The sequence below is a fragment of the Onychomys torridus genome, chromosome 5, assembly GCF_903995425.1.
Source record: "Onychomys torridus chromosome 5, mOncTor1.1, whole genome shotgun sequence".
Taxonomy (NCBI): Eukaryota; Metazoa; Chordata; class Mammalia; order Rodentia; family Cricetidae; genus Onychomys; species Onychomys torridus.
In genome coordinates, this window is record NC_050447.1 from 131,245,696 (window position 1) to 131,269,499 (window position 23,804).

General features: G+C 40.7%; 1 protein-coding gene across 1 annotated transcript in view; it reads right to left on the reverse strand.

Annotated features, from left to right (window-relative positions):
* Positions 1 to 1,717: 1,717 nt before the first annotated feature.
* Gkap1 (G kinase anchoring protein 1) overlaps positions 1,718 to 23,804 on the reverse strand; it is a 37,896-nt gene continuing 15,809 nt past the window's right edge. Inside the window, exons 6-12 of the mRNA XM_036188366.1 lie at positions 19,092 to 19,114; positions 11,549 to 11,701; positions 8,662 to 8,763; positions 6,026 to 6,089; positions 4,606 to 4,676; positions 4,106 to 4,183; positions 1,718 to 2,028 (exon numbers count right to left, since the gene is read on the reverse strand). Coding sequence (XP_036044259.1) covers positions 1,981 to 2,028; positions 4,106 to 4,183; positions 4,606 to 4,676; positions 6,026 to 6,089; positions 8,662 to 8,763; positions 11,549 to 11,701; positions 19,092 to 19,114 — 539 coding nt within the window. The 3' untranslated portion in view covers positions 1,718 to 1,980. The remainder of the gene's footprint in view (positions 2,029 to 4,105; positions 4,184 to 4,605; positions 4,677 to 6,025; positions 6,090 to 8,661; positions 8,764 to 11,548; positions 11,702 to 19,091; positions 19,115 to 23,804) is intronic.

The following is a 23,804-nucleotide window of genomic DNA, read 5'->3' on the forward strand; positions in this document are numbered from 1 at the left end:
GAACTTGCTATACAGACCAGGCTGGCCTTGAACTCACAGAGATCCACCTGCCTCTGTCCCCCAAATGCTGGGATTAAAGGTGAGTGTCACCACACCTATCCTAAACTCAATTTCCTTTAAGGACATGGATTACAGATTCCTCCCATGTAAACTTTTCATGGTTTTCCTTCACTTATCAAATTATGTTGATTTCTTAATTTGAAGCTCAAGATGGATCATCAGCTATCTGCACACTACTTCTCTGCCTTTCTAATTACTGTCCTGTGTAAACATCCATGCTTTAGTCAAAAGGAAGGCCACCTGGGTAGCAAGTGTAACTCAGCAGAGTGTTTCCTGCTCACCTAAGTGTGTGTACGGCCCTGGACAAGACCCCTAGCATAAAATAACTTTCCAGGCTTCTACTCCTTCACCATACTTTATCATTTTTCTTTTATCCTTTTTTTTTTTTTCCTTATCCCCCGAATCCTCTTTATCAATCAAACACCGCTTTAGCATCTACTCTATGCCTCATGACAGGGCAGCAGTGGGCACACAGAGAATGACAGTCACAGCTCTTTATAAGACTCACACAACCTAATGGAAGAAGTTAGAGATAAGCAATGACAACCCATCACATTTCTGTTAAAAGTGTTTTGTTACTCAAAAACTGTCAAGAAATAGAGCCAGTGAGATGGTTCAGTGGGGAAGGGCACACTGCCCAGAAACAGAGCCAGTGAATGCTTCAGGGCCGGGGATGCTTGCCCTCAAGCTTAGCACCCTGAATCTGACAGCCAGGCCCCCCGATGGTGGAAGGAGACAAGAGTTACTCCAGGTGTTCTCTGACTTCTTCGCGCACGCTACAGCACACACTGCTTCAGTAAATTAAAAAAAGAAAATAAAATAAAACAGAAAGACTTCCAAGAAAGGGAATCTTGGGGGCTGGAGAGCTGGTTCAGGGGTTAACAGCACTTGAGGCTCTTGCAGAGGACCTGGATTCTGTCCCCAGAACTTGCATGGCAGCTCACTGCCATCCCTAACTCCAATGCCCTCTTCTGGCCTCCATGGGCGCCAGGCACACACGTACATTCAGGCAAAACACTTATACATGTAAAACACACACACGGAGTATTTCAGTAATATTGGCTCAAGAGGCCAAGCTCAGTGTGCATGTATTTACTTCTAACATTACATACTGCTTCTGCTACCCAGCAATCTACTTCAAAGGACAAAGACAAATTTTAATAAATCATAATTGTGTATCACTGAACATATTGAAGGGAAAAGTCCCCATTTGCAGCTAATTATTCTAGCAACTTCCCAACAACCAAGAGTCCCTGTTGACACCGCCCTGTGGCCCCCCACCCCACCCCCAGCCTCCTCAGTGTTGCTGTGTCTGTTCTGACTGTGCTAGGCCAGGCTGCTATCTCAGCAAGTCTTCTAGTCCAGATTTTATTCCTTCAGCCAGAATGCTTCTCAACAAAAACACAGGAAAACTCTCTATAAGCATCACCTCTTGTAAGCTTTCTCAATTTACATTGAGGAACATGTGACACACTTGTGAGGACTCTTGGAGACACGTGGTCATTATTTTTCCTCTTTGCTCACCACCACCTGAGGACATCGGCCGTATTCTTTCTACTCATGGTGCGATCTGTAAGATTCAGCACACACAGGTGTTGAAAACTGGGCAATAACAATACCACACTACTCAGGAGACTTTAAAGATCAGGCGGGTTAGTGGAAGAGTAAATTAATTTTATTGACTGATGAAAAACTAAAGTCATAAGAAGTTTGGACAGAAAACAATAATCAAGTTCTGCTGGTATTCTATATTTTCTTTTAACTTTAAGCCAAAAGAACATAAAATTGTACACTATGAGTAAGCTAGTTACTTTTAGTTCCTTCAACAAAAACTGCAATTTAGCAGTTACACAGCATTAAATATACACATTTTTGCAGAATTCTGAAAAATCTGTGTGTTGGCCTCAAAGGCTGCCGTAATCACCTACACTGGTCGGACTCAGGGTTCCTTCTCCCTTTTCTGCCGCCCTGTGAGGAAAAACAGCACATCACTTCAGCCTGGGGTGTTGTTAGTTGACAAACACACAAAATCAAAGTGCAGCTAGGTGTTCTACCTGGCTGCTCTCACAGTTACTTTTACAAAGACTACATAAAGTAATTGTTTAAGCTGATTAAGTAAAATCACAAATACCTCATTTTTCAGAGTTTACTTTGTCCTAAATACTTTAAAAAATACAAAACAAGCAAAGTTTATTCATCTCATATAATCAGCAAATTTGGTAATTCAGTTAATTTCTTTTTTGGTAATTTAATTTATAATTTATGTATAGTTTCGTTCTTATTAAATAGCATTAGAATTAAAAAAATTTAAATTTATTTATATTTTCTGCACATGGGTGTTTTCCTGCATATATGTCTATGTACTTTAGTGTCTGGTTCCCAGGGAGGACAGAGGAGATAGTCAGATCTCATGGAGCTAAAGTTACAGAAGGTTGTGAGCTGCCTGCCATGTGGGTGCTGGGAACTAACCCTAGGTCTTCTGGAAGAACAGTCAGTGCTCTTAACTGTTGACCCAACTCTTAAAGCCTCAGCATTAGAATTTGATTTTTAGGCTGGGACGAAGGTCAAAACACCAACACACATAAAATAAAAATAAGTACTTAAAAGTTTAAGAATACCCTGAAAGTATATTTCTCAGCCGTGCTGGGGGCATGTCAGGCCAGGCTCATGTGAAAGGGTAGTGAGTGGCTTCTCTGATTTCTTTCACCCTTTGGGCCTACAGCTTCCATCTGAAGTCAAAATACATCAACCTTCTAAATTAAAACCAAAAGCTCTTAAATATATGAATGCTGTTCTTCACTCCTGATCACGCACAAGGTTCAAAAAGATTTGTTCATTTAGGGGGAAAATGTACTGATTTTGTGGGAAATGAAATGCATAATAAACATATATTTAAAAAGAGATTTATTCCCTGTTAGTAGGAAAGTAAAAATAAGTTTAGAAAACATTCCTTTAAGGTAAAAAGCCACTATGCTCAGGCCCTACTAGCTTCTTAGCATGCTTCTCAATGATCAGAATTACCAATAACACAGCTGGATGAGTATCACCAGCTATGACGTTGCCAGTGTGAAAATCCAATGAGATTAAAACAAAAACAAAAAACCCCAAATAACAGACACACAAGGACTGCTTTCAACATCTCATCATGACTAGGCTGGCCTTGAACTCATAGAGAAACACCTGCCTCTGCCTCCCAAGTGCTGGGATTAAAGGCATGTATCACCATGCCAGGCTGCATTATATACTTTTTATATTTTCTATGCCACCAATGGCTTTCAAGCCTTTTTTTTTAAAACCACGATTTCACATTGGTGATTTACATGTATATGTGTAAGTATGAAAAAAACATATCTGATACATTGATTAATGCAAAATACTGATGATTACTCTCAACTGTTTCATACAGGAAAAAAGAGCTGAGTTATTTTCTTAAGCCTAGCAGAATCTAACATCAAAATCATAGTGAATGCAAATAACATCAATGGCTATAAAAATCACTGGGAAAGATCACACAATCTCAAAGTATCAATGTCTACATTACTTGTCAGTTAAAAAGAGCAGAATCGACATCCAAGTCACCAAATGTGTGTCACCTGCACCTTTCTGTTACATAATTAACAGTACAGACTGTCTACATAGCTCTCATGCATTTCTCGAATCACTTTAGTTATTGTTGTACATACCAATATCTAGAATTACCTTTATATTTTTCAAAAATGTACATTATCTGGCCAATAACAAAAGCATTAACATGGCACTGGAGAAATGGCCTCTCAGTGGTTAAGAGCCAGAGGACCTGGAGGTTTCTAACAAGTGTTTCTAACTCTAGCATCAGGGGATCAACACACTCTCTGGCCTCCACAGGTACCCCCATACACACACAACTCATACACATAAATAAAATAAATCTATTCTTTCTTTTACAAAATCATTAATATATCCGGTGAACACATTTTCACTTAAAAATAAAATAGCCCATTTATTCTTACACTGGATCTACTCCAAATGTAGCTATAAAGAAAAATTTGGAATTATAAAGACATACCTGGTATTTGGCTAATTCTGCCTGTAATACTTTCACTTTAGATCTTTCTTGTTCCAATGCGGCATGAAGTGAAGTCACCTATAGCCAAATAATCAGTCAGAAAACTCTTTTGCCTTTTTTGGAAAGTGCACTAACCTGACCATACGCAGTGTGATAGACTCCGACAACTGTCAGTATCAGAGGTGCCCTTGCCATGGTTCCCATGGGGCCCCGCAGGTGTGCACAGACAGGAGGAGAGGCTCTCAGTGAAGAGCACACACCAGGAACAGGGTGAACTCTGTCTGCTGTTGGTGTTCATGTCCACTAACTCACAATCTTACCTTTTCAGACTCTTTAGGACAATAAATAGGCAGAAACTTTCTTTGCTAGTACACAATAATAATATTACTCTATTGTTTCCTTGCCTGCTTATTGGGCAGTACTTCTGTTTTGTGGGCCATAACAATTAAGACCCCAGAAGAGCATGAGAAACGCAGTCAGCAGGTCCCCAAGCCCCTCACCTGGACTGTCAGCTCATTCTTGATGCTCTGCGATTCATCCACTTGCAGGAGTATCTCTGCCTTATCTTTCACTGAGGGAAAGAAAGCATCGTGTCACTGTTCAGACAAACTCAGGGCAGCGCAGTCAGAACAATGGTTTCTTCCTCTTGCTTAATGCTCGTCCTTCTGAGGCCTGACTGCCCTTATTTCTCACCAGTACATACTGGTCATTATTACAACAGGTTTTTGTTTTGTTTTTTAGTAATTTAATTTTTTCTGTGATGTTGAAATATTATCTGCATAGATATGATTAATTTTTCAATTTACAAAGCAGTAGGGCAGGTATATAAGAAAACAGAAATATCTTGAGTATTTATCTATTTATTAGGTCATGTTACTTATATTTTTTGTTATACTCATTTATTTTGTGTGGGTGCATGTGTGTGCATGTGCCACAGTCCACACGTGTCAGGATGACTTGTGAAAGTCAGTTCTTTCATTCTATCATATAAGTTCCAGGGATCAAAATCAGGTGTTTCATGGTGGGCAGCTCAGCTTTACCACTCAGCCATTGCTCGACTTTGTAGCCCAGGCTGGCCCTTGAGCTTCTGCTCCTCTTCCTTAAGTCTCCAAGGTGCTGGGTTATAGAAACAATCCACTATACCAGGCTTCTTGGCTATTCTCAAAAGAAAGATTTTATTTTATTCCTTTTCCTTTTTTTTTTTTTTTGAGACAGGGGTCTCATCACTATGCAGACTTGGCTGGCCTAAAACTCAGAGATCCCCTGCCCCTACCTCCAGAGTGCTAGATTAAAGGTGTGCTCCACCATGCCCAGCTTGGTGCAACAGTGTGTGAGACACTCGAATCTCAGCACTCTTACCTGAATAGTGGTAGATGTGCACAAAGCCAGGTGCTTGAAGAGGCCTTACAGTAGTGATATTACAAAAAAACTATCCAACTTGTATCACTCTGGGAAATTGTGTGTATGCACATTGATAAAACATGTACTTGGTGATTTGTCTTCAGATATTAAGATTACCTCTAATTCTAAAAAACACTCAAAGGCTGAGTGTGGCACACACGCTGCTAACCAAAGCACCTGAGAGGCAGAGAGAGGCAAGTGGATCTTTGTGAGATCAACACCAGTCTGGTCTACACAGCAAGTTTCTGGCCAGCCAGAGCTGCACAACAAGACCCCACTCAAAGAAACAAACTAAACAAGAGAGCACTGCTGTTCACATGGAGAGCCAGAGTTCATCCTGCACACCCACATGGTGGCCAAAGTCACGTGACTGCAGCTCCCGGGAATCCAGATCCCTCTTCTGGTGTCTCTGAGCACCAGGCACACTCACAATACATTTACATACATGCAGGCAAAACACCCACACCTCAAATAATTAAACAGACAACCCTCGCACCCAAAAACACGTGAATCACTTACTTTCTCCTTCCTGAAGCATTTTTAATAATTGTCCATTTCTTGCTTTTACTTCTTTATACTTTGTCTAATAATCAAAGAAGAGAGATTTTAACTTTTTAAAAGTAAATGATAAATAATGGTCTACTTTTAATTTACTGGACTGTGCATTCTGTGCTTGTTTAAAAACATAAATCATTTAGGAAATAAACAGAATTACTCAATTAAACCTCGGAAAACTTAAAGGAGGGCCAACTAGATGGCTTCAAGGGTAAAGCTAATGACATGAGTTTGATCCCTGGGGCCCACACAAAGGTACAAGGACAAAACTGACTCCACAGGACTGAAGTCTACATGCGCGCACAACGAGCGCAACACACACACACACACACACACACACACACACACACACACACTAAAATTAAACTTAAAAAGTTTCAAAGTAGTAGGGGAATAAAAGTGAAGTCAGGAAATTATTAAAATTCCCTGAAGGATTTTTTTTCTTTTTTCCCAAATAAAAACTCTAAATAATTCCAACTAATTTCGATAAAAATCAAAAGAAAATGGCTTCCCTGCAGGTTTTACCAGAACTCTCTGTCTGTTCTACAACTTCTACGGTCAGATACAGAACTACCAGCACTACTGGGCTTTTTCAGTTCCCTTCCCAAATGGCTTGGTTCTTCTAGTCCTAACAAACAATACACCATTCATCATGAAGAAGAGGAATGTGCCCACATGGACCATTTGAATTTCTGATAATTATTTCCCCAAACTGTCTTCACTGAACATTTCTTTTAGTACTCTAAATACCTTCAAACACTAATAAGCAATTAGTGAAAACATTAAATGTTATAAAAAGATAAAAGCCTTAAAATATCAGTATAAAAACCTTTTTTTTTCTCTCTCAGCATGTACCAAGTATGTGCAGAATTTACCAGTGTCATTTTTATTTCTACAGTGCTGGGGTTCAACCTAGGGCCTCACCAAACACACAAATCAAGGAGCTACCACTGAACAATGCCAGAGCCCAGTGGACTTAAATATATTTTATTTTTTTATTTATTTTTGGGGAGGGTTTGAGACAAAGTTTCTCTGTCTGACAGCTCTGGCTGACCTCTAGACTGGGTTGGCCTCAAAGTCACAGATGTATGTATATATGTATGTATATATTTTGAGCTGAGGACTGAACCCAGGGCCTAGCAAGCTCTCTACCACTGAGCTAAATCCCCAACCCTTAAATATATTTTAAATTCTATAAAAAGTGACTTTTACTAAATGGTACTCTATCCATTTAAACTGCTGATAATAATTATTTACTGAGTAATACTGTAGTCCACACAGGGAACTGAAGTGTCTGCCACACTAAATATAAAGAAAGTAGAAACACTTAAGAAATTGAGATGAAAGAGAGACGCTGCACACGGCAGCCCCAGGGCCCTGGCATGCCCACAGGCTCTCAGGAAGTATTCAGTAGACTAACGTTGGTCAGAAGACACACCATGCCTAGGAAGGGGAGCAGCAAGAGAGTGCTCCTTAAGTTTGTGGTTAGAAGCCACTGTAAGGGCTGGAGAACTAGCCCGGGGTCAGGAGTACTTGCTGCCCCTGCAGAGGACCCACCCAGTTTGGTTCCCAGCACAACAGCACAACTTGTAACTCCAGCTCCAGGGGAGCTGACACCCTCTTCTGGATTCCATGGGTACCTGAACACACATGTGCATTCATATAAGCACATATACATACAAATAAAATTTTAAAACTAATCTCTAAAAGAAAACAATTGTATATATAGTATTAGCAAGGATATGGAAAATTAGAGTCCCTGTGCATTTCTGGTAAAAAGGGAAAAATAACAGTTGTTTTGAGAAAGCTTGGAAGTCACATAAAAAGCTAAAACAGAGTATCATATAATCAGCAATTCTACTTTTAGTTTCTCAAAATATTCAAAGAACTCAAAGCAGGATCCCAGATACTTGTGCACTCATACACAAAATGTAGTATGTACATTTAGGAGGATGTTATTAAGGTAGGACAAGGAATGAAGTTCTGATAAATGCTACAACACAGATGAACCTCAAAGACATTATGTTAAAAGAAATAAGCCAGAAAGAAAAGACAAAACTGTGTGATCCTCCAAAACAAGGAATCCACAGCAGGCAATTCACAGAGATGGACTGTCGGAGGAAGGGCAGGCACTGCTTCACGGTCAGAGTCTCTGCAGGGCAACAGCAGAGATGGTCACTCGACAGTGGAAAGGTAGTACTTTATGTTACTGGGCCTTTAATCCCAGCACTCGGGAGGGAAGCAGAGGCAGGCGGATCTTTGTGAGTTTGAGGTCAACCTGGTCTACAGAGGGAGGATGGTCAGGGCTACACAGAGAAACCCTGTCTCAAACAACAAACAACAAGCAAACAAACAAACACAGAACAAGTAACTAAACAATGCTACTGAACCATATGCTTAAAATAGTTTATACAACTAAATGCATATAATATACAAAGTATTTTACCATATATATTTTATACCATTATTCAGACTTTAAGTGAATAGTCAGTTTAAAAGACTGAATAACAGAATGACTATTTCTAGTAACTGAATAATAAACATATATAAAAACCCATAAAATGTAAATTCCTAATTCTTTTACAGGAATGGATACACACCTCCCACTGGGTGATCACAGCCTTGAGCTTCTGAATTTCAGCATCCTTCCTTTCAAGTTCTAACTTTAGTCTTTCAATTCTTCCGTCTTTTAGACCCACTTCCTGAAAAAAAGAAAAATCCTACTTTTAACCAAGATTGTCCCACCTATCACTGTTTACAACAGTCCTTTGTGAAAAGACTAAGAGGAAAATACTGTATTTTTTAGGAAATTTTGAATGACTACATTTCTACCTGTACTCAATTACATGATCCTAGTTTCATACAGTCATAGCAAGTGAGGTTTTTATGACAAGCTGTAAGTGTACGCGAGACCAATATCCAGTCCTAGAAATGACAGTTCTGTCCTAGAATAAACACATCCTGAAGTTCCCTGATGAAGCTCTTCATAGCTCTGGCTGTCCTGGAACTCACTACGTAGACCATTGAATTCAAGAGACTCTCCTGCCTCTGCCTCCCAAGAGCTGGAATTAAGGTGTGCACCATTAATTTACTATTCTGATGAATGTAAACTGGTTATATTTTCCTAAAGAGTGATACATACAGATGCTCAGTGAGTAGTTTCTAGGTGCCAGGGAAAGGGGACTGAAACATTTTTGTCCTTATGAAACTTGTCTAGTATAGCATGGGCATTTCATATAAAGCACATATGTATATAGAAGCCAAGGTTTTTTTGTTTTGTTTTGTTTTGTTTTTCGAGATAGGGTTTCTCTGTGTAGCTTTGCGCCTTTTCCTGGAACTCACTTGGCAGTCCAGGCTGGCCTCAAACTCACAGAGATCTGCCTGGCTCTGCCTCCCCAGTGCTGGGATTAAAGGTGTGCACCACCACCGCCTGGCCTTAGAAGCCAAGGTTTAAGCTGTGAGGTAAACTCTGGGCAGTGTTATGAGGGAGATGATAGGAGATGACTTTGAGCTGGGTGTGGTGACATGCTGTGGTCCTAGTGCCTAGAAGGCTAATACCAGAGGACTACTTGAGCCCACAAGTTAAACCCAAACAAGACAAACAAAGGTTGCTCTTCATTTTTCTGAAAACATTTGAAATAATTGTCTGGCCCTGTGCCCATCTCATTGTTTATGAGGTCAGTAGCCAGGGTGTTCTCTGTTGGAAGGGTCTTACATTTTTTGTCCTGTGATTTTTCCCATCTGATGGTTTGAGTATCTTCCTATTCTGGGGTGTGTGTGTGTGTGTGTGTGTGTGTGTGTGTGTGTGTGTGTGTGTGTGAGAGAGAGAGAGAGAGAGAGAGAGAGAGAGAGAGAGAGAGAGAGAGAGTATGTTTTCTTACTCAGTCTTCTCTTGAAGACTAGATCCTGGTACACTTACCAAAGCAAAAATAAATTGCCTTTAGAAGTGGCTTCTGCTTCTCTCCTCCCTGACAGGGCTAAGTGTGGGGCTGTCCTGGCTCCCTGTGCTGCCTGTCTGTGTTCCAGCTCTTTCCAGGCTCCTTTTATTTCTTTTGTGGGTTTCCAAAGCTGTTTCTCTCTCTCTTTGGAACAGAATCTATTTTTTCCCTTATTCTGCTTTTCTTAAAAGCTTCACTGGTTTACACAGAGGCATTCTCAAGTCTGCCATCTTGTGTGTAAATCTGATATTTATCTATCGTGTGTATTTTCACAGTGAATTTTAAAATACACTGTGTAATGAGAAAAGTCACTAAATAATAGTTCAATTATATATATATATATATATAAAAATATTCATTCTCCAGATGTGGTGTCTCAGGTCTGTAATCCTAGTGCTTGTGAGGCTGAGGCAGGCAGATCCCTGTGAGTTTGAGGCCAGCCTGGTCTACAAAGCGAATTCCAGGACAGCCAGGACTGTCACAAGGACAAACCCTGTCTCAAAAAAGAACTGAAAAGAATTAGTACAGCTTAAGTCAGCCCATCAGCTAGATTCAGGTTTCAAAGATTCTGCCACACTGGTTTTGAAATGGCAATTCCAATCTTCATTCTGCCTAGTTTGCCATGCCATCCTGTCTCCCTGAAACTGTTACCTAGCCCCATGCAGATTCATCATGTTCCTTCAATTCTTCTTAGACTCTGCAATAAAATTATTAGTACTAAATAAAAAGTTTATTCTGCTAAAAAATTTCCTAAAATTCTTTCCTGTCTACAGACTAAATTGCAAACTAGGCTTTAAATGCTCCACAATCCTTCCCAATCCACCTCCACAAGCTTACACAACCTCCTCTTTTCACTAAGCTGGTTTCTATTTCACTGTTCATGTCTTACTGAAGACATTCGAGTCTCTTCATCAGCTTTGCATGTTCAGACCCTCTGTCCTGTTATCTTCCAACTCGTGTTGATTTCTCTCCAGAAACTCATCATGATGTCCATTCCCAATTACACTAACGTGCTACTTTTGTACTCACAAACTCTCATCTATACAATCATCTATAAATATATATTGTGTACATAGACTCTGTTAAGTATTTACACTGTAATTTCTAACTCTAATAATCCCATAAGAAGGAAACAATTATATCCAGTGCAGTCCAGCAGATGAGTTGCAACGCTGATACTTTTATAATATTTGATTTCAACAACTGTTCTCTTTCATTACACCCCACTGTCATTCAGGCTTTGTATAGCGCTAATGCTTCCTAATCATCTTAACTACATTTATATACTCAACTTAGCTCTACCGAGAGAGCAGGGCCTGAGAGACAGGGACCACCCTCTCCAGCACCAGTTCCTAACTATACACACAGCGCAGCATGTGCTCCATATTCATTAGTGAACTAACTGCACATTATCCTCTCAGAATGATGACTAAGATAATATCCTAAAACTGTTACTTTATACAAACAGAGTTGAAATCTGCCATTTACTTTCTTTTAAAAAGAAAAAGAAAACTTCACTGTGATTTTAAGAGAACTTTATTTTACATGCCTGGTTATGCTCCGGAGCAGGACAATTATCTGTCCCGTTATGTTCTGTAAGTCGTTCTCTTCTTTTTTCTCTAGTAAGAATCTTATGAACATCATCTTCCAGTCTATTGAAGAATCCCCCATCGTGTGGTAAAGTCTGAGAAGAATTCAGTTCCTGTCAAAATACGTCATGATTTACTACCATTCCACACAAACACACACAACCTTGAGTCATTAGGAGAGAGTGGAAGGAAACGGTTGCTAGGAGACAGGCCATCACTCTACTCTGTCTCTGGAAGAGAAGCAGGAGATACACTTGCAGGTGTCTTTTTCTTACTCCTTCATATTTTGGAGTGTCATGATTGACAGTTTTTAGAGGGAGGGAGGGAGGGTCTTACTACAGAGCCCAGACTGGTCTGGAACTTGTGACCCTCCTGCCTCAGCTTCTCGAGTGCTGAGACTACGGCTCTGGGACATCCTGCCCAGGCACTACTTGCCCTTTACATTTTTATTATACACACACCACACAGTTCACCCTGTTAGCATGCAAAAGTCCCAGGTCTTGTACTCTCGAGAGTTGTACAACTGTCACCACAAACAACTTCATATACTCTCCACTCTGCATTCATTAGCAGTCACTCCACCCTAATACTCTTCTCCACCCTAGGGAACACGAATTTTCTGTTTCTATAAACTTACCTATTCCGGACATTTCATATAAAGAGAATAATTGTGTTTTCGGTTTCACACTTCTTTGATCTAGCAATATGTTTATAAGATTCTTCTACGTGATGACATGGATTAGTGCTTATTTTTATTACCAAGTAATATCCCATTTTACATTGTGTTTTTCTTGTCACTGGTGGATAGACATCTCTTTCGCCTGTTATGAATGGTGGCACTATGAGTATTTATACACAAGATTTTATGGACAAGTTTCCAATTCTGTTTGGCATATACCTAAGAGTAAGGTTACTGGATGGTGTGCAAAGTCTATGTTTAACCCTCTGAAATCTTCCAGCTAGTGTTCCAAGCATCTCACTATTTTACAATCAGCAACATGAGACAGTTCTAATATCTATATTCTCACCCATATGTTATTGTGTTTTTATTGTAGACACCCTCATGGATGTGAACGACTATTTCATCAGGATTTTGAGTTGCATTTTCACAATGGCTAACAGAGCAGGCCTGCTTTCATGTGTTTACTAGACACTGTATAATAAAATAAGCACCTTTGCTTATTTTTAACTGAGTTATTTGCCTACTAACTTTTGAGTTACAAGGATTTCTGTCTTCTGGCTGGAGAGATAGCTCTATGGTTAAGAGTGTGTACTGCTCTTGCAGAGGGCTGGAGTTTAGTTCCCAGCACCTACTCTGGGTGACTCACAGCTCCAGGGGATCTGACACTATCACTTGTGTATACATACCTGTCCCTTCGACATGTCCCCAAACATACAGGCATGTTTACAATAAATACAAATCTAAAAGAAAATAATGTATTCTAGAAAGCTGAGCATCGTGACAGATGTCTATAATCCAGTGAGTGACAGAGGTGACACATGCATCACATGCATACATACATGAACATGTACACATACAAAACCTTATTATTATTGGTTTTAGTTTTAGTTTTTTGTTTTTCGAGACAGGGTTTCTCTGTGTAGCTTCCTGCCTTTCCTGGATCTCACTCTGTAGACCAGTCTGGCCTCGAACTCACAGAGATCCACCTGGCTCTGCCTCCCGAGTGCTGGGATTAAAGGCGGGCACCACCACCGCCGCCTGGCTACAAAACCTTATTTTAAATAAACATCTCATTAACTATTATTTGTATTTTCTCTCATTCTAAGGGTTGCCTTAGCAAGGATTTCATGTCCTCTATATAACACAGAAGTTTTAGTTGCCTTTTTTTTTTTAACCAGGGGTTGAGTTCAGGATCGCATGCTCGGTGAGCACTTTACTTCCTACCTTCTTCTAAGAGTTGTGGAGTTCCAGTTCTAACACTCAGCACGCCTTTCAACTTACATCTGCCTTTGTGGTGTCGGGGTTCAAGCCTTGGCATGGCCTCACTGATGTCAGTGGTGGGCACTTGACCCCAGGAGCTGCAACTCCAGCCTGCCACTTCCAACTCTTGTGTCCAGGCAATCTCCAGCCTCTCAAGCAGCTAGACTGCAGCACACTCTTCTGCTTGGTTTTAGGTTTTACACATACTTCTGTGATCCACTTTGAGTTAGTGTTTGTATGTGGTATGCAGAAGGCTTCCAAATGTATTCCTCTGCATACAGCTATCTAACATTTAGTCTTAAAGGAGAAGACTATTTTTCCATACTGAGATGTATTGGCACTCATACTCAAAAAAATCAAACAAATACAGATATCAAGGTTTATTTCTGGACTCTTAATTCCACCTGCCTCTGTGTCCATTCACAAGACTCAATTCTTAGTATCAAACTGATTTGATTACTCCAGTTTAGTAACTGCACTGTTTTAAACTGCATTTAAAACTCACTTTGATGAGGTGGTGGTGCACACCTTTAATCACAGCATTAGGAGGCAGAGGCAGGCAGATCTCTTGTGAGTTTAAAGCCAGCCTGGACAGGAAACCCTGTCTTGAAAAATAAAAATTTAAAAAAAAAAAGCCATTTTGACATAAACTGTACATACAAATAAAGACAATATGTGATTTTAACACAAACTATCAAATTACTTAAACTTGGATTTTTACACATTCTCTAATAGAAATAAGATTCCCCTCTCGTTATCAAGCACAGAGACTGACAGAAATTCTCCTCTTGTCCTCCCCCACCCCAATTCCACACCTTGGGCTACAGAACTGAGTTTTATCAAGTTCAACTGCATTGGTAAACAGTGGCACGCAGTTAGATGGCTGCTCACTGGCTTACTTCCATTTCACCCAAGAAAGTGAAATGTCTGAATGAGAAGTTCACTTGTCTGTCACTACAAGTGAACTTGTTAACTACCTATAGAGAGCTTCATGTTCTACAGAGCACTAAGACCCTGCTTTACCTGAGTCTCATAAATACCAGGAGAGGCTGACAAGAGTCATCAAGGCTTGGGATACCCAGGAGCCACCATGTGACACAACCATACTTCCAAGTATTGCTTTATAAAACATGTCCACTATATGGCAAGATCTCATTTAAAGCATAAAACAGTGCTGAGCTTCCATGGAAGGAGCAGCAGGCTGACAACAACTAACCAGCTTCTGGATTTACACTAGTCAGTGGCCCTGTTTGATTGATAGTTTTGGAGACAGATCTCACTATTCACTATGCAGCTTTGCAGGCCTTGGATTCACAGAGACCTACACCTCTATGCTGGGATCAAGGACATGCACACCATACCTACCATCTTCTGACTGCTGCTCCTCTTACCAGTGGTTTCTATCCCCCAAACAATTTTAGACCCTCAGTATTTCTGAATGACACACACATAAGAACACATTTAGAATTGGCAGAGAAGATTGTTCAATAATGACACCATAGTTTTGACAAACACGTGAAAACATACTCATTAGTTACCCTAAAAATGCAACTGAAATTCAATGACATACACTACACTCCCACTAGTGTGGTGATATTTTATTTGTATGTTAATAAATAATGTTTGTCTGAAGTCATAGTGACCCACAAACAGAAGTCAGGCGGTGGTGGCACACGCCCTTAATCCAATCATATGGCAGGCAGAGTCTCTGTGTGTTCAAGGACACAGCCAAAAAAAAAAAAAACGTGGTGACACACACCTTTAATCCCAGTACTAACCACAGAGACCTGGAGGTCTGTATAGACAGGCAATGATGAAGAAGTGATGATGCTGGGCTTAGAGCCAATGAGAAGGCAGAACAGGAAGGCAATAAAGGCACAGGTTAGACATGAAGAAGCTCTCTGGGGAAGCTATGGCAAGGTGGTAAGCTAAGGTTAGTTGGCGGCTATTGCTCTGATCTCTTCGGCTTGCACCTCTGTATTTGGCTCTGTGTTTCTTATTTAATAAGACTGTCTAGGAATTCATTACAATTGGCACCCAACGTGGCAAGAATTCTTTAAAAAGCCATTGATGGCCTTACAGCCTTACATCATTGGTGGGGATAGTAAATGGAACATCCACTCTTTAAAACAACCCGACAGGCTCTTGACAGTTAAACAGCTTCAACCAGATCTCCTGGCGCAGGCCTAAAATCCCACATAGTGCAAGGCTGAAGCAGGAGTAGTATCAGGTCAAGGCTTGCCTGTGATACAGAGAGTTCAACGCCAGCCTAGATAACTTTGTAATAAAATGCTTGCCTAGCTGCTCAAGGCCCTGGACTTGATCCTCAGAACATTACAAAGAGGCAAACATTCTCAATCCCTGCCTCTGCAAAAAAGAAAAATATACTATACAGCCTAGCAATTTCAGCCCTAGAGAGAAAATCACAGAACCACATAAATATTATCAACAGTTTATAACTGAATACAAAACATTTCCACAATGTTCAGTAATAAAGCTGAATGAACTATTGTTTACTTGTTTGAGACAGAGTCTCACTCTGTAGTGCAGGCTGGCCTGGAACTATGTGGACCAGGCTGGCCTTGCCTCTTCAGTGTTGGGATACAGTATGCAACTAAGTCTAGCTGACTAACTACTGATACATGCTACAACATAAATCAACCTAAAAACACTATGCCAGGTGAAAAAGCCAATCATAAAAGACCACACAGAGTCTGTTCATAGGTTACCAGAAAATGTAAATCTCTAGAAATCAAAACAGAATAGTCATTGCCAGGGACTCAAGAGGGGAGGTACAAGGGAACTCTGGGGAATTATAGACAATTCTAAATCTAGACTGTGATTATGGTTGAATAACTTCTTAAATACACTACAAATGGGGCTGGGAGTTTAGCTCAATGATAAAGAAATTGTTTAATATATCTGAGACCCTGGTTTGATTCTCCATCTTTGTTCATGACTTAGTTATACACATGTAATGGTAAATTAATTATATAACTCAATAAAGCTGTCGTTTTCAATTGTATTTTGTTTACTGAAGGGGGTAAAAGCCAGAGAAGAACTTGTTTTCTGCAAGAGTTAGTAGTCTTCTGTCACATGGGTCCCAGGGATTGAACTAGGATCATCAGGCTTGACAGCAAGTGCTTTCCCACGAGCCACATTACTAGTCAGTAAAACTACTTGTAAAAAAGCCACCCCCGACCTCGTTTCTCTTGAAAACTAGAGCATGACCTATCTGTGCCTGTGCCCTTCATCATCTCCCACACTCAACTTCTTGCTTCCACCAAGTAACCATGACCCTAAATTTAGTGTTTATCACCTCCATCTTTTTTGTTACTAGGTACACAGCACTCAACAATATAACTTCATTCTGTTTCTTTTATTTCACCTGTATACTTCTTGGCTTAGGTATTTTTTGCAAGAGGGACACCATGGCCTAATCTGAATGAGGCCTGACATTACAGCTGCTGATCTCTCAAGTCTCTTCTAACCTAGAACACACCCCTGTCCACAACCCACTTTTTCTTCACACATTCTGACTGGAGAGACCAGGTGAGTTGTTAGACAAAAACCCATTCCCCAGATTTGCTGGGAATCAACATAGGGCCTTGTTCACAGCAGCTCCGCCATCAGCAGCATCTTCAGCTGCTTAATTGGTTCCTTTAGGATTCGTTTCACTTACACATCTGAGCCCGGAACCTCATGTAGCACAGACACCCCTCTTAAGGCTTGACTGATGTTTAGGTTAAGCACTGTTTTTGAGCACACACAAAACTTTAAAGGATAGTTTTGCTTACCCTTAAGTTATATCATTACTTCATAAACCTCTGAGTGATTACCCTAAAATAAGTATCTAATAAAGATAAACATCTGGATTTATTCTAGTCTTTTCTTGGTAAGATGAAGGGTAGGCCCGGTCATCATGCACACAAATACCAACATTAATGTACATGGTTCCCAGGTGGTCACCTATCTAAGTTTCTCTAGAGCAGGTATATCTGTGATGGCCTGCACAATCTTATCTTGTATATATGTGTGTATGTTTGAGTGTTTCTGTACATGTGTGCAGAGGTCAGAACTGGACACGAGGCACCCTTCTTTGTCACTTCTCACCTATTCCTTAAGGCAGGATCTCTCTTTGATCCTGGTGCTTGTATCAACTCACAGGCTGTAGTTACACCAGCAGGCCCCAGTAATCCTCCCACTTCTGCCCCTCTCAGAGCTGGGGTTACAGGATTAAGTGTGATCCTCAGCCTCTGACATCTGAGCTCAGGCCTTCACAACTACACCACAGAACTGCACAAATAAGCATCTCTCCAACACAACATTTTCTGATTTCTAAGGGTCCCATGTAACCTCTTACGTCCATCTTTATAATTAAAGATCTCTCCCTTTCTCTCTCTCTTCCTCTCTTTTTTCCTCCTTCCCTCCCTCCCCCTCTCTCTCTGGCGATTAAAGGTGTGTGCCACCACCGCTGCCCGGCTAAACATCTCTTCATGCACTGCAATATACAATCTTCCCAACGGTCCATCTAAACATGCTGCCCCACTAGTCAAGTGTTTGTAATGTATTCCAAGAAACAGCCACCAGTGTGTTCCTCAAATGAACTACCACAGATGACACTAGTTGGCTCTTCCCTTCCACCAATGGTCTCAAGGATCAGATTCAGGTTGTCAGACTTGACAGCCAGCACCTTCATGTGTTGAGCCATCTTGCCAGCATTTTGGTTGTTTTGTCCTTTTTTTTTTTTTTCTGGATTTTTCTATTGTTTTGGCTTTTAGCCACAGGATCTTGCTATATATAGCTCAGGCTTGCCTTGAGTCAAAATCTCCTGCCTTTGCCTCCCAAGGGTGAGATTTGTAAAATGTGTCACCACACCTAGAAGGGCAAGCATTTTTAAAGGTTTTTGTGTGCCACATTTAGGGTGGCATGTGCACCACAACACATGCAGAGATCATACAACAAGCTGTAATAGTCAGTTCTCCTCCACCATGTGGGCCCACGAAGGTGGGTATCATGTAAGGAGCAACATCTGCACTTGTCACACATATGTATGCACACACACCTATGTACACACATGTCTTCCCCAGTATGAACGCACTACAAACACAAAAATTAGCACAGGGCAGTGGTGGCACATGCCTTTTAATCCCAGCATTTGGGAGGCAGAGGCAGGCAGATCTCTGTGAGTTCAAGGCCAGCCTGGGCTACAGAGCGAGTTCCATAAGAGTCAGAGCTACACAGAGAAACCCTGTTTCAATAATAATAACAATAATAATACAAAAATTAAAATACAGATTTGGAGACTAAATCACTTCTTTGAATTTTAAGCCTTATAAATAGACATAGATTAGGATAGTAATGCCAAATGAAACTGTAGTTTATGCAAATAATCACTTTTATTCTACTGTATTTATGTCCTTATAATAACAGAAACATAATGAGTTTAGTCAAGACAAACCTTTAAGTAGCCATGTCTCTAGAAAAAGATTTACTGTTAATCATTATAGTACTATTCTTCAGTGTTTTCTAGACTACAGGACAATCATAGTAAAACTTACCTCTGCCTTTTTACTAATATGATCTGTAAATGAAAAAAGAAAAGAAAAGTTTTACTGGAAAGAATTAACAAATACAAATATTTTAACATGTAAAAAGACAAAATATCCAAAAGAATGTTAAAATTGTAAAGAGTTGCAAACAGAATGTTCTAAGACTCACATCTGATTTACTTTCAGGCTTACGATGTTAAAATCCAGTGCAGACTGGCTAGTTTGTTCAGCTAAGGAGCTATATCTTATATCCTAGTAGATGCTGCCACATGGAGGGATGTTATTAGAGTTTAAGCATGTGAGTTTTATATATAACTCAGTTACCTGGCTTCATTTATTTTTCAGGGGACAGAAATTTGAAGAGATACATCTATGTCCAAAATCAAATCATAGAGGACTATTAACTGAAAATGTTCAGATTACTGTCTTTATTGAATGAAATAAAAAAATACAATAGCAATTTATGTCCTTGAAAGCTATTGGCTATATAATTTTTAAGATATAGTGATTTAATTGCACTGTGATAAAATCCTTAGCATATTTATATACATATTTATAGATGTGTACTTAGAGAATTTAACGATGGAACAATAACAAATTATAGATGAAACAAACCATAGACAAGAAACTCCCACAAAGCCTTTCTAGGCAGGAAGAGGGAACAGTTGAACTAAATAAAGTACAAGCAGGACTAACCACTGCATTTGAGTCAGGGTGATCACGATGTCTAGTTACTTAACAATGTTCTTGTATACAAACAATTATCCCCTCTCAAAGAAGAACCTGATAAAATTTTTTTTTTTTTTTCTGAAACAGGGTTTCTCTGTGTAGCCCTGTCTGGAACTCACTTGTAGACCAAATTGGCCTTGAACTCAGAGATCTGCCTGCCTCTGCCTCCTGAGTGCTGGGATTAAAAGGTGTGTGCCTCTACAGTCCCAGACTAGCTTTTTTTATGACCAACAATTTGAAAGTTGGACTCATTTTCTATATCATTTGTTCATCAGAACACTTAAAACATGGTCAATATCAAAGCGTTAATTCACATCAAATTACCAAATGATTGTTCTTCTGGTCTGTTCTACTTGGTAATATGCCATAATCCAAGGAAAAATCACAACTGTGATAATCACAACTTGTAAAAAGTATGTATCTTACCTTTGCTATACTCTCAATGCAGCTAATAAGTTTGCTCACAATTTGAGAACTCCAACACACAGAAAATAAATTGGAGTTTTAAAAATGTATTTTGGATATGTATTTTGTCTCATGAACTTCCAGTTCATCATGCAGTTGAGGATGATGACGGAACGTCTTGCCTTTTTGCCTCCATCTCTTCAATGCCAGTATCACAGGCACATGCTACAAAGCTCAGTGTATATGGTACTAGGGATCAAATTCAGAGCTTCCTGCGTAGTAGACAAGGCCACTACCAAGTGAGCTGCATCCTCAGCCCCTATTAAGTATGCTTCTGCCTAAATTTTAATGAAATCTTTTTTAAACGGGGCTGGAGAGATGATTAAGAGCACTGGCTGTTCTTGCAGAGGACCTGGGTTGGATTCCCAGCACCCATATGGAGGCTCACAGCCACCTGTAACTCCTGTTCCAGGGGATCTGATGCCCTCTTCTGACCTCCACAGGGACCAGGCACACATGTGGAGAACAAATATATATTCAAGCAAAACAATTTTACAATAGAAATTAAGATGTAAATTTTAAAAAATTTACAAAATTAAAAAATCTATTATCTTACTCTATGTGCACAGGTGTTTTGGGGGCATGTATGTCTGTGTACCATGTCTGAGTGGTGCTCAAGGAGGCCAGAAGAGGGCATCGTTTCCCTAGAACTACTGTGACACAGTTGTGGGTGCTGCCGTGCCTGCCCTTAACTGCTGAGCTTCTCTATAGACCCAAAATTTACCATATAAAAATCCTTCTTGGTAAACTCGGGCATTTTACTTTCATGTGTATGATTTATCCCTGAACCGAACCAAGCAACTTCCTTCTTATGACGTGTGTGTGTGTGTGTGTGTGTGTGTGTGTGTGTGTGTGTGTGTGTATGTGTGTGCGCGTGCGTGCGCGCGTGTGTGTGCGTGCGTGTGTGTGCGTGTGTGTGTGCGCGTGCGTGCGTGCAAGTGCCAACAGAGACCAAAGTAGGGAGTCAGATCTCCTGGCACTGGAGTTACATGCAGCTGCTTGTGAGCTGCTTGACATGGGTGCTGGGGCTGGAACTCAGCTCCTCTGTAAGAGAAGTGAGCACTCATCTTCCGAGCCATCTCTCTAGCCCCAGAAAGATCCTTAAATGAAAGCAAAACCCCTCTAAGTTTACTCTTGGTCTCACAGAAAAGGTAGCTTCTGAAAATGGTATTTATTTTCTGAAATCACTGCTCTGGCAGCGTTTAAACTCACAGAATGGTGCACAAGTCTAACCCTAAAGCCAAGTCACGGTTGACAGCTTCCGACCGTGGCAGCACAGACAGCGAGGACTAACTAGCAGAGACTGCGCTGCTGAAACACTCCTTGTGGTCCAGCAGACAGGATGCTATGAACAGTACTAGTCACCAATAGCAGTGCACCTGATCTGTGCCTAAGCTACTAAGAAGCTGTGTTTGTAGGTTATTAATCACTACACTGCTGTACTGTATGCCGGTTCCCATGTTGTAAACAGCTTTGCAGTCTGTCTTTAAAAGGTCAGTGGCCAGTATGATCCCCATCTTTCAATGACTACAACTATACTATTTCCTTCCAAATTTATTTGGTTTTAGAAAAGGTACAAATTCAGAAATACAACAAGGTCAATTTTTACTAAGTTTTACAGAGTCTTACTGACTTGTCTAATTTTTAAGCCCTCAAATAGTTATTTCTAAACAGATTTCTACTTTAAATTTTTGTCACTGTAAAATTCATGTTGAAATGTAACTGTCATTGGAAAATTTTTAAGCAGTGAGACTTTGATTTTAGCCTCTGCCCCTTTGAGAAACAAACTGACACCCACCATGAACAGTTCACAAACTAACGCCTGCCATGAACAGTTGAGGCTCTGGAAACACTGCACTTTGTGTTCTAAGGAACTTTCACCAAAAGTATGGAAAGATGGTGGGTGTCTGTGAGACCGGGAGTTTGGGTGCAAAATGGCTATGATTTTAAAAAAAAGTGCCGAGAGAGAAATAAAAGAGCAATAGAAAATAGAAATGAGGCCACATGTGATTTTTTTTTTCAAAAGAAAGCCTGTGGGACACCCAAGCACACCAAGCAGGGTACACTAAGATGGCCCCTGTTGGGAAGCACAGTGAAGGACACATGGTCCAGCGAGAGCCTCAGAAATGTGTGCACTACCAGAACCCCAAAGAAGGCCGAACTCAATAGCCAAGGGAGAAATGACACCACAGGAGACCTCGAGCAGGTGCTACAACAAGGAGGACAGTGCACAACTCCCCTTCCCTTGCTAGTGCTCAGAGAGCAGGTGATGTGCCCAAGAGCCAAGGACTGTGGGACTGGAATTCAGCCACCTTAATCCACCACACAGGGTGCAGCTCCACAGCAGGGCTTCTACAGAGGAAGCACAGAGGAGGTCAGCACATCTACACTGCTGTGGAATATTTTGTATGTTAAGAGTGTTGCTCTGATTGGTTAACAAATAAAACACTGATTGGCCAGTAGCCAAGCAGGAAGTATAGGCGGAACAAGGAGAGAGGAGAATTCTGGGAAGTGTAAGGCTGAGACAGAGAGAGGCTGCCGGCTGCCACCATGACAAGTGAGATGTAAGGTACCGGTAAGCCACAAGCCATGTGGCAACTTATAGATGAATACAATTAGGTTAATTTAAGATAGAAGAACTAGATAGCAAGAAGCCTGCCATGGCCATACAGTTTGTAAGCAATATAAGTCTCTGTGTGTTTACTTGGTTAGTCTAATTGGCTGCGGGACTGGTGGATGAGAGAGATTTGTCCTGACCGTGGGCCAGGCAGGACTGGAGAAAACTCCATTAACACTACACCATCCACCTTTTAAAGAACTGCCCCTCCATCATAAACCCAAAAGACAACTCAGTAAGATTAACGGGAAGCAATGGAGAGCTCAGCAGACTAAATCTGAAGGTCACACACACTCCAATAGTTGCACAAACACAACAAAGACACTCAAAACTACAACAGAAAATTCCATGTGGACACCACCACAAGCTGATAGCTTCTTGGTATCAGAGCACAAGGATGACCTGGTTCCTGAATTGCCGAAAATACCTCTGAGCCCCACTTTAAAAACCAACCGCTGAAGAAAATCCAAACAAAGAGATAAAGACTTTAAGATGTATATAAGAAAATGACTGAATCAATTCAACAGCTAGACAAGAAAGTTACCAAGTGGATGAAACAATCAGTAACTTGGAGGAAAAATTCCCTAGAGGGTAGAGGGAGCCTCCTACAGTCCTGGAAGCTTCACAAGGCCTGTCCCTGAGGCTACCCAAGTGGCACAGATACCTCAGATGGAGCTGCTTGCAGGCTGGACAGTGATATTCAGGGGCAGTGTTTATGGCTGTCACCCAGGCTGATATGGCTTTTGGTGATGCACCTGTGTCCTCTAGGTGACCTCTCCCCTGTGCTTCTGTAGGAAAGCCCCATGAATTCATTGGTTTGGCAAGCTAGACTTGCAGGCAGCTAGCTGTCTTTGGTGTGTATTGGTGCCCCTCCTGGGTGAACAAACACTTGTCCTCATCTCTCAGGAAGT